At 37.6% G+C, this 10,783-nt stretch overlaps 2 protein-coding genes across 4 annotated transcripts; both read right to left on the bottom strand.

The window, feature by feature from the left end:
• Positions 1-6: 6 nt before the first annotated feature.
• On the bottom strand, positions 7-3,773 carry LOC131021447 (mRNA-decapping enzyme-like protein). 2 transcript variants are annotated; one of them, XM_057950638.1, is made up of 8 exons: positions 3,485-3,773; positions 3,335-3,375; positions 3,100-3,149; positions 2,598-2,742; positions 1,825-1,881; positions 1,477-1,600; positions 496-963; positions 7-265 (listed from the first exon to the last, which is right to left on the bottom strand). In XM_057950638.1, exons 1-8 carry the CDS (start codon positions 3,641-3,643, stop codon positions 206-208), a joined length of 1,104 nt encoding a protein of 367 aa, XP_057806621.1. In that variant the 5' UTR covers positions 3,644-3,773; the 3' UTR covers positions 7-205. The 2 variants fall into 2 exon arrangements, with proteins under 2 accessions (XP_057806621.1, XP_057806630.1); XM_057950647.1 differs by having other exon boundaries at positions 1,513-1,600.
• An 804-nt stretch (positions 3,774-4,577) lies between these two features.
• LOC131021423 (OVARIAN TUMOR DOMAIN-containing deubiquitinating enzyme 6-like) lies at positions 4,578-9,890 on the bottom strand. 2 transcript variants are annotated; one of them, XM_057950611.1, is made up of 10 exons: positions 9,679-9,840; positions 8,989-9,036; positions 8,023-8,894; positions 7,602-7,763; positions 6,316-6,393; positions 5,678-5,756; positions 5,438-5,583; positions 5,282-5,347; positions 5,029-5,203; positions 4,578-4,929 (listed from the first exon to the last, which is right to left on the bottom strand). In XM_057950611.1, exons 3-10 carry the CDS (start codon positions 8,707-8,709, stop codon positions 4,709-4,711), a joined length of 1,614 nt encoding a protein of 537 aa, XP_057806594.1. In that variant the 5' UTR covers positions 8,710-8,894; positions 8,989-9,036; positions 9,679-9,840; the 3' UTR covers positions 4,578-4,708. The 2 variants fall into 2 exon arrangements, with proteins under 2 accessions (XP_057806594.1, XP_057806601.1); XM_057950618.1 differs by having other exon boundaries at positions 8,023-9,036; positions 9,679-9,890.
• Positions 9,891-10,783: the final 893 nt, after the last annotated feature.

The raw sequence follows: 10,783 nt of genomic DNA, 5'->3' as shown, positions 1-10,783 counted from the left end.
CCAAAATGTGGAAACAAGATGATATATATCAAGGAAATGGCAAAATGTAAAACCAACTATGAATTAATGCAAACTCTATACAAGGACTGCATAGGAACATTTATGGTTCGTAGCAAAACTACATAATGAACAGCGACTTATACATTTTCCTCCTACTGAGAGTTGAGGCAGGAAATGGAAACTCGAGCAGCAACCTCCGGACTTATCACGATTGTTGGTTTGCACTAAGCATTGCTCGGTAGACCATGTCGATGAATTGATTGTCCTATGAGCACAAATACATGCACAGTTAAAACGCACTTGTCTCAGCAAAGATCATTATAAGCACAGAGCTTCGCCTGCAGACTACTCATAACAATAGTCTCGATGACAATACCGCAAGAATTTGCTACAAGATATATATGTACAAGGGTGCTAATATCTAGAAGCAAGGGGCTCAGTCACATGGAAGAATTTTGCAAATTAAAAGAGATTTCATGAATCGTAATATCATACCTGAACAAGCAATTGAAGTGCATCCCGAACTTTTTCTCTGCTGACAGGTGGCCCATAATTTGGTGTAGGAGCAGTTGGAGTGAGTGATGGTGGGGGTGTTGGTGGCGGAAATGGCTGGAGTAATGGTGCACCATAAGGTCTCTGTAGATTTCCTGGAGGATTCAATGGAGGTGCAGTTGGCATTGCTGATGACACGGGAGGAATAACCAGTCCAGCAGAGGTGGGAGGAGGGCTGAAAAATGTCGATGGTTTCACCAGATCAGCTGAACGCTGTGTTGTAGTACGTTCTGTATTCTCAAGAATAGACATTATAGGTGTAGAAGCAGATAAATTAGATGGTGGCTGAGCAGTTGTCAAAGTGGGCAGAGAAACATTCTGTGGAATGGATGAAGGAATAACGGTTGCAGAGGGGTTGAAAGGCTGTCCAGAAATTGCTGTATTTGGAGCAGCTCCTATGTTCATAGCATTCTGCAAATTTATAATTTCTATGATCAAGTTTATCTCAATACATTTCAACACATGGATCATTTCAATAACCATTTGGTAAACCACTACTGATACAGGAACTGAATAAATAATTTGAACATTAATCATTTAAGTAATAATATGCAGAATTAACCATCAGAAAGACTCAACTGTATTTGCATTACCTGATTGTAGATAAAAAAAATTATAACTCCCATTTTCGGACCATTGCAGAGCGATTGTTGATACTAACTTATGTTGACCAAAGGAAGTAGAATAATGGAAAAATATTCTAAAGAGACTAATTTGAAATCACGACAACAGGGTATTCCACCTTTCTCTAACTCAAACATCTCATTGATAAGTGCATCTATCTGTCTCTTAACTAACTAATTGATCTACAGAATTTCACGGTTAGAAACATGGCAAAAGGAAATATGCTTAGAATGGTGATCTTTAAGTCTAACCTTCTGCCTAATTCTCAATCAGGAATTTAAAAAGATAAAGAAAACGTACACTGAAGAAGTTTATAAAAGAAGGATCATCAGAAACCTCTGTTGCATTAGCAATAGAAGATGTTGGCTCTAAGGGACCATCCATTACAGCGAGTGTTGGAACTGCTTCTAGTTCTTCGAATTCACTGAGAAGAAAATAAATAAAATTAGGTAAGGAGTATATCTATTTTTAGCATGGAAATCCAAATAATTTGTGAGTGGAAATTAATTAGCTACACCTAACAGCACGATTGATTCTTGTGAAATAGCAGTCAGACTGATCATGATGTAGCCAAGATAATCAAATCTCAAAAATACCAGAAGTGAACCTCTATGGTCAATAAGAATTAAACAGATAGAAAATAATTACCTTTTCACAGAAGATACTTTGGACTTTGTAGGCACCTTGGAATATGCATTAAGTATCCTAGAAAAAGGAAACAGAGCATTAAGATGATGATAAAGACATGGATTTTTTGCTTAAAAAAGTATTAATTCTATGCTATTATCGAAACAAAAGATCTCAAGAGCACTGGATGGTCTGAAAAGGGACAAATATGAAGAAAAGGTAGTTTTTACAAGTATACAACTAAGCTTCAGCAATGTTCATTTGACTCGTGTTTTGTTTTGCTATCAAATTTATTGAAATGTACAACTAAGCTTCAGCAATGTTCATTTGACTCGTGCTTTGTTTTGCTATCAAATTTATTGAAATGTAAACGATCGAAAGAGTCAGCCAGAGGATCATGCGCGACATGCCAACATGAGACCAGAAACCTTTGCCTTGACTAATGCAAAAAGCATCAGCATCACAGAATGTATTTCTCATGCAAACATAAATATAAAGCAAACCTTCCATAGTAAAGAGCCCACAATCTTGAAATGGCATTTTACAATAACATGCTCCTAAATCAATACCTAATATCTTCTCATTTTTTACACTATCCAAACAATTGTACAGGAAATAAGCTACTGTTTCAATACCATCAAGAAAGTGCACACATGAGACCCAGTGCCACTGAACTCCAAGGTAGTGACGACACATCATCATAAGACAATCCATAGACCTTAATTACCATATAACTAAAAATAAACAGTTAGATAGATGCAAACAAAAACAGTAACAAATACTTGATCAAATACCTGCTAAATAGATTTGCAACCTCTTCACATTCACGTGCATTGTAAAACCATATTCCATTCACTTCTTGGGAAGCATTTCGATACAAAAGATACGGAACCTGGACTTCATACTCGAAATCTCCCAAGAGATTCTCCACTAGATTATCTGCTTGAAACAGAAATGACAGGCCTTAAACATTTAACATCCAAAGATAGCAATGACATGCCTAAAACAATTGGATGTTTTTAACAAGATTATTTAGCAGAACTGTATAGGTCCACTGGATCATGTAAATGAAGAGATCTATCAAGCACTTATGTGTAGCATGATATTGAGAGCTCTTATTCTGAAAAGCCAAATAGGCATACCAAGTAGATTAGTCCAATTTATTATTCATCCAAAAGCTTAGTGCTATCTAAGCATACAACCTAAAAGCAAGACTAAAGATACTTTTTGAAAGAGCCAAAACCCCCATCAGTACCCCAAGTAATTATACAGAATGAAAGGAAATGAGTAACTAACCAGTATTCCGTCTGTTCATTACTATAAACTGGAACCTTGGCTGGGTATTCCTGAACAAACAAAAACCCCAGATATCAAATCACACGCAGAAATGTAATGCAAATTTCTCACAAAATATCCCGGCCGACATAAAAAATCCCACAATTTTCTCCAAATACCCTAAGAAATCAATCTCCCCCGAAATCAGAAAAAGGAAGTACAGAAAAGAGATAAGTGAAGCAATGAACGCCCTCACCTTTTCACGACAAAAAGCGAACCTTCCACATCCTTCCGACTCTGCCAACCAACATTCACAATCCCCAAAATTAACAACACAAAACCCCTAAACGAATTATCAAATTCAACAGCTAAATTCCTGCTGGATTAACGAATAGAGACAGCGTACCCATTGGCTAGTGTCGATGTTAAATTCGTAGAAGGTGACGTGGGCGGCGGTGATGAGAATCTCCTCGACGAATGGATCGATCCGCTGCAGCACCGTCAGGTTGAGGACTTTGGTGGTCTTCTCGTCGAGATTGGGCATCAATTTCCCGTTCTGCGACATCGTTTCAGGCTCTATCTCACTCCTCCTTGCGTCTGTAGAGAGAGAGAGCCCTAAATTATTTTTTTCAGCAGAACTAACTCAAAACTCTTGTGGAGAATAGTTTATCTCAACTCGCCGCTTATATTCAGATTGCTCGCCTTTTTTTTGTTAACTCGGCCTAGGGGCATATTAGTCATTTCAATCTAATATTTATTTCGATTTGAGTTTTCTCCTTCTTCCTATTACTAGGGGCATATTAGTCATTTCATCTCAAAATTTATTTCGATTTGGGTTTTCTCTTTCATCCAATTATCTCTCATTACAAATGTCCTATTTTCCATCATAGAATGTCCCAATGTTCAATTCCATTTTTAGCAATATATTTTCTCTATATTTAATATTTAAATAATTTTCATCAATCCATTTTATCTATTTTCTACACATTTCTTAATCTTCGTACCTAAAAATAATTGAACATTTATAATGGGACGAATGAAGTATTTTCGCTTTTTAGGACTATATATGATTACCATCTATTTTCTTGGTACAACAATGATTAAACCCATCTCCATTCTCCCATAACATTCAATTTAACTTTTAATAATAATATTTTATTCTTACATATTACTCAAAGTTGGTGCATCAAATCACATTTTACCATTCATGCTAACAATTGAAACGTTCACATCCCAATCTCATAGTATTTCCTTCATCGATATTCAAACTAACCAGTCTCAATTCCGATTCCAATCGCAGCCAAACAGATTACATTTCAATCTCGTTGTATTTTAATTCACCAATATCCAAAAAGAACACAACATGCCAACATATACTATATCAATCAAATAATATACGAGATCGAAACGCAACCAAACCCAATTTGACAAATAGCAAACACACACAACATGAATCGATAGAAGCATACTAAAAAAACAAAGAACAAGACTCTTCAACATGCAAGAAAACAGATACCAATTTTGTAGTCGAGTATTTCTCATATAAAAGTAACATAAAATGGAGAGAGTTCAAAATTCTACAAGCTGGTAAATGAGAATGAAAGAGTCTTGACTAAGGCTCTGCTGATTCTTATTTCTCCGTTGCTTTGCCTTTATTTCTGCCGCTGCTGCTCATTTCTATTAGGTAACAGATCATGGAATCGACATCGTCACCAAAAATGCTATATGCCTCGATCACCTGCAGGTAGCTAAACCCCATAGACAACAGCACCTGCATGCTGCCACTCAGAACTGAGCCGGCCGACCCCTGATCGCGCCCTTCTTCCTGCCTGGCGTCGCTTCCTGATGATCCTGACAAGTCAACGACGTTAAACAAGTTCAGCTACTTGCAAATAATTCCTAGAATTGTCTTACGCTTTTCAGCAAATGCGTGGCAATGTAAGCACTCACTTGCTGCAGAAGATGAGGGCTCAGCTCTAGAAGTCGAGGACTCCCTTGGACCGACTTGTTGCTTGAACTTGTCATCGGCTAGATACTCTGCCCTTGAAGCTTCCATCACCATGCGTTCTATTTCCTTCTCGGTCAGCTCAAGATCGGAGTAGAAGCGCCCCTCAGCAAGAAGTGCCTACCAACAGGAACAAATCTGACATGAGTTTTGGAGTAGAGATTATTATTCATTCTTTAGAGATGTTACATTACTTACATTATCGATTTGTTGATCCTGTTGAGCTTTTATTGCTGCTTTTACCTTACCCTTATCAATGTCCGTCTGTCAGATTATTAACACCAAAAGTGGCAAGCATAAGAATATGGATGAGAACTTTGGACGCCAAGGATGTTCTAAAACAGATGCACTTACCCCTTGAAGGGAGCTAAATCCAAGCCCAGCACCAATGGTCAGCCTACGTGGATCAACAAGAGAGTTGTAGTGATTTCCGTGGTGGTAGCTTAGCCGTATTGGAGGCGTGTCGGTATTGTAAGTTCCGTGGAATATATTTATAGGTTCTGCATCACACATATAGTGATTTAATCGGCAGACTAACAAGAGAAATAACATAGAAAGCTCCGACTCAAAAATCATTATATGCATATAAAGCACCTGTGCTGTAAGAATATATGTGTATAGGCCGGTTGTACATTTCTGATAAAGCCTGAATCTCAACATTATTTCCATAGACCTGCAAACAAAAGAATAAGCCCCAAATTAGAATCACAACCACTTGGGATTGGATCCTTCTCTTTTACCCTGTTGGTTCTCTTTAGAGTTTGGGACTCAAGGTTTTTAGAGTTGGGTCAAACAATTATTAATAGATATACAATAAATAAAATGACTTAGTTCTTTATAATTTCAAATCATAACATTTACGAGAACATGAAAAGCCAGTTCCTCCTTGATAGAGACTCGTAAGTTTCCTCGAGCTTCGAGTGCTCAATTTCTAAGAAATTATCAGCTCTAACTTGATCTCATTCTGAAGCTCATGTTTCAAAAAGAAGAATTGGCTAAATCTCAGTGAAAAAACAATGTGATGAATCTCATTCCTCGACTCGAGGACAGCAATATTTGTAGATGAAGTGGCAAAACATGTTAGGGGACTTTATTTTTTGTTATTGGTGAATGAAATCATTAGGAAATAGAATTTATCATATAGTACTATTTTTCTGAGTAACATTTTCAGTTTCTATCATACAAGAAAGAAAGGGAGGGCTAAGGAAGAAAACTTCCAAGATTATATGTACCTTATCTCTTCTCTTCCTCTTGCAATAGGAAGTAAAACCTTCTGTTATGAACTGTGAGAAATGATCTCTTTCCCGCTCCTACAGCAATAGAAATTGAACATCATATGGTGAATGCATGAAGAGAACATCTGGAAAAGATGCCTACCCTTTTTCTCATGACACAAAAAAAACTATAAAAAAAAAGTTTAATTACATAAGGTTTATAATTATAATACGCATGAAAATCATAACAGATATTTATCATTACATTCTTAACAGGAACAACCCAAACAAATACATCGTATGCTAATTATTTTGCTCAAAATCATATCATTAAAAGTAATGATAGAGCACCAAATTATCAAACATAATTTGAATGGCATAACTGTAGAGATAACCTCACTGCATTTGAATTCTCAATCTTAAACTTATAGTGTTTTGTTCATTCCACATTACTGTACCATATACTATTCACTTAATTTGGCTAACTATAAACTCACTTACAAAGTGCAATATGAACTATGAAAAGTTCATAGAGTCAGTCATAATAATTCAAGTAATAACCCATGTGTTTTTTTAAGTTCTACTATCATAGCCCAGTATATGTTTTCCATATCTTCTGTCATCAATGTGTTGTAGTTGTCCCAACAGAGCATATCAATAACCAAAACAGAAAGTTAAATTGATTTGAAAATCCCAACTCCAGAAATAATTGAGTTCGACATAGTGCCAATCGATCAACAAAGGTATCTTTAAAGGCCCATAAAAGGTCTCTGATAAGTTAATAGTCTTTTAAATAAAGATTCAGATGTATAAGGTGGGAGTGTTTACACATGTAATGTAAGACTAGATGCAAAATATATATAATGAGCAAAGTAAGTAGATGCACATACTTATACCAATCTACTTACATGATAAGTCACCAAGAGCACTTCAGAAAATATCTGACCAAAGATAATATGTTTTTAAGAAAAAAAGATCCTTAGCATGTAAGCAAGATCTACTCATTCTTTTTGCATGTGCCTTTCATGGAAGTTGGAAAAAAAAAATAATGGACAAATCGTTTACAAATGCATGGACATTTTAAATGTGAAATTACCAGAGAAATTGCAAGCAGCATAGTCTGTTAAAGATTTGTAAAAAAGTAACAACAAGAAATATTAGGATTACTTCTTCTTTGCCTGTACAACTGAGTGCGTTGTCAGCCAAAGTTCATTAGCAAATACTTTCTTTTGTTAGGTGACATGTACTGACCGCAAACACAAGAGGGATTTACTTGTGAAAATTTAAGAAAATCAGAAAATTACCATATAGTCAATGCACATCTGCCTAACCAAATCATATAATTCTGAATCACCATATACTTGATCTGCAACAGCACGAAAAAGGCAGTTCCCATCCTCTAGCATTTTTCTCACTTCCAAGCCTTTCACTCGCCTTAAATCAATCTCAAACTGGTGTTCTCTTTCCTGTATCAGATAAAAGAAATGGTTATCACACTACTCTGGTCCATGAACTAAGATTCTTTAGCAAGTTATAACACATAAATACCTGGACCACCAGATTAATTCAACCGTGCAAGAGTAAAAACAATACCAAGCAAATCAATGACTTGTACATAGCTGCTTAATTTGATTTCTATAAAGGTCTAATAGTATAACTCAAGGATGCAGCATGTATAAATGAAACAACATTGTTCGAAAAAGCTGAACCTCAAAAAAAACTCACTGCATCATCATAGCATGGACTATAGTTTGGACTCTGCTCATCAGCACTGTTATATCCTTCACCTTCGCAATGAGAACGAGGTGAAGATGGGCGAGATCCAGTTGGCGATGACCTGCTCGATACACCAGGCAAGACAGCAGCAGGTCTCCTAGATGGCCCTATTCGCATTGCATTTGGGTCTGCAGATGGAGATCTCCTAGATATGGAGTTCACTGAAGAAGGCTTTGGAGGTGGTACAGGAGGTGGTGGTGGATATGAACTGCCAGGGACCTTCTGGAATGAACTTTCAACCATTGCATCAGTTTCCTCCTTCACCACTGACAACCCTGCAAACCCCTTAACCAAATTTCCAGAACTGACACTATCATCATTGTGCACTATCTCATCCTCTACCAATTTTTCACCTTGCCGGTCGCTGTTCAAACTTCCCTGAGAAAGATCCTCACTTTTGTTGTCTGAAGCAGCACAATGATCTGACAACTCATCCAGTACATTCTGCTCTTGCACTTCTACCAAATTTTCATCCTTTACTGTTGGAATAACTTGTGCGGTGCCAGTAGCTTGTGGCTGCGGAGAAGCTGAAGAAGACGACGGACTAGGCGCTGATGTCGATGATGTTGCTGATCTGTTTTGGTTAGATGACGATGATGAACCAGAAGAACCTCGCTGCACTAAAATCCGAGTCATACTTACCCTCTTCTCCGAGAACCCAAGGAGACACTTTTATTCCCTTAATTTTACCCAACTTAGAGATAAACAGCTAAAGGTTTCAGTTTGTCACGTGTTCTGGCCTTGGGAGCAGTCACACCAATTCCACGGGTAAGTGATTTGTTCTTCCAGCCCACTAAGCTCTGTTCAGCACGAATCAATTTCTGCATTCCCCTGACAATTCTCATGAGACCTTGACCTCCAAATCTTTTATTCTTAAACAATAAAACCCTCTTTTAGATGAGTACTCGAATTTACCCGTGATTAAGCCCCAGATAACGAATAATCACATCCAAGACTTCACAACTGCAATTTAAACAAATGAAAGCAACACATAAGTAAAGGATTCAGAGCATTTTACCATCAAGAAAAGAAAACCACATATGCCCAAGCCCATGATTTCGCAATTACAATTTGAACAAAATAAAGCAACGCACAAGAACTGGATTTAGCACATTTACTGAACCCAAACACAAACAAGAACATCCAACAAATACAGAATCGGTAGCACAAGATGCCCAACTAACATTTCAACGTTTACCATTCAAGAACAAGGCAACACACCACCAATCAGCGAGTGATATAGAATTTTAAATTTAGCGAACACAAGTAAATCACACTGCTCGGCGTCAATAAAAGAAACGGCAGTAAATCTTTAAACGAATAGAAACATATCTACCCCAATCCTAGGGAAACAAAACGTGCATATTTTTAACGCAAAAATCAACTTCGAAGGATAAATCGAGGAGCTAGAGATTCGGAAATTCCGGAGGAAAATCCCCCCAAAAAATATATAAAAAAAAACAAACAAAAAGAAAGACCACGAGAGACGCACGCGATGAACTCAGACGGTGACAAGAAAACCTAATTAGACGCATGAGCAGGTGAAGTGAAATAAGAAATCAAAGAGCCCTAGAGTTGACCCGTTTCCGAGCTGGAGGCACTCACCTGATTCGATGATGAGCGAGAAACAGAGAGTTGCAGCTGTGTTTCGAAGAGGCGGGGCGAAGGAAGAGAGAGTGTGTGTAGGTGTGTGTGGGAATTTATATGTATGTATATGTAGAGAGAGAAAGAGAGAGAGATGAGGAGAAGGGCAGTTTTGTGGGAACAAAAATAGGAGGCTGAGTTTTAAAGAAGAAGAAAATAAAGCAGAGCACGTGACTGCGGAATTTAGTTTTTTTCTTCTCATTTTCTTTACTTTCTTTTTCATTTCTGCTTTTGCCTCCCTTTATCCACGTGGCATTTCGCACGTGTCCACAGCAACTCATTTTCGCCTCTTGTTTTCTCGTGAATTCATATTTTAAGTTTGTTGCCTCCCTCAAAATATATACGTAAAGTCTATTTTTTGTTAGAAAAAGGGTAAATGAATTAATAATTAATAATGTTTCCTCAATAGTCAATATAATTTGATCCCAGTCGTATTTTCCATATAATACAATGCTAAATTAATTATATATGTCAAAATACTAGTGTATATTGACTATAGTCATCGTTAATATCTCGATTTCAATCCTGAACTTTTAAAGATTTATAATGGGTTAATAGCCGGAAAATACACGAACTATTTTCAAATTTGCATATTGCACATGACCTTAAAAATTAGCCTCATAATACATCACCTTTCAATTTGATTGCAAATTGCACATGCGTTGACCACCACCTTGATCGGTGGTGATGTGGCTATCGGATTTTGTTGACGTGGACGATTTTCCGATGTAGGAATACGACGTCGTTTTGTTGTTACATTACAACATCCAAAACGACGTCGTTTCGTGAATATAATTAAAAAAAATAAAAAAATAAAAAGAAGAAATTTGGGTCTTCTTCTCCAGCAATCGCCGACTCGCCGGAATTGTTTTACAGCGCCGTTCAACCCCCACCTCCACTCAACCGCCACCTCCATCCTTCCAGATCTGGAGCCGCCCCCTACTTCTCCGGCGAGGCCTCTCCGACATCAACCGCGACGGGAACAGCTCCGTTCAACCCCCACCTCTACTCAACCGCCACCTCCACCCTTCCAGATCTGGAGCCGCCCCCTGCTTCTCCGACGAGG

The sequence above is a fragment of the Salvia miltiorrhiza genome, chromosome 1 (genome assembly GCF_028751815.1).
Source record: "Salvia miltiorrhiza cultivar Shanhuang (shh) chromosome 1, IMPLAD_Smil_shh, whole genome shotgun sequence".
NCBI lineage: Eukaryota > Viridiplantae > Streptophyta > Magnoliopsida > Lamiales > Lamiaceae > Salvia > Salvia miltiorrhiza.
Note: the sequence above shows the minus strand (reverse complement) of the source record. Positions and strands in the feature narration are given on the sequence as shown.

Bases quoted from the DNA above. Each gene is read 5' to 3' on its own strand.
- LOC131021447 (XM_057950638.1), bottom strand. From the start codon at position 3,643: ATGTCGCAGAACGGGAAATTGATGCCCAATCTCGACGAGAAGACCACC. The intron at 3,150-3,334 runs GTGAGGGCGTTC...TTGTTTGTTCAG, and splicing joins TCGCTTTTTGTCGTGAAAAG to GAATACCCAGCCAAGGTTCC. The intron at 964-1,476 runs GTACGTTTTCTT...ATAAATTTGCAG, and splicing joins CTTTTATAAACTTCTTCAGT to AATGCTATGAACATAGGAGC.
- LOC131021423 (XM_057950618.1), bottom strand. From the start codon at position 8,709: ATGACTCGGATTTTAGTGCAGCGAGGTTCTTCTGGTTCATCATCGTCA. The intron at 5,757-6,315 runs GTACATATAATC...TTTTGTTTGCAG, and splicing joins AGAGGAAGAGAAGAGATAAG to GTCTATGGAAATAATGTTGA. The intron at 5,204-5,281 runs GTAAGTAATGTA...TCCTGTTGGTAG, and splicing joins AGGATCAACAAATCGATAAT to GCACTTCTTGCTGAGGGGCG.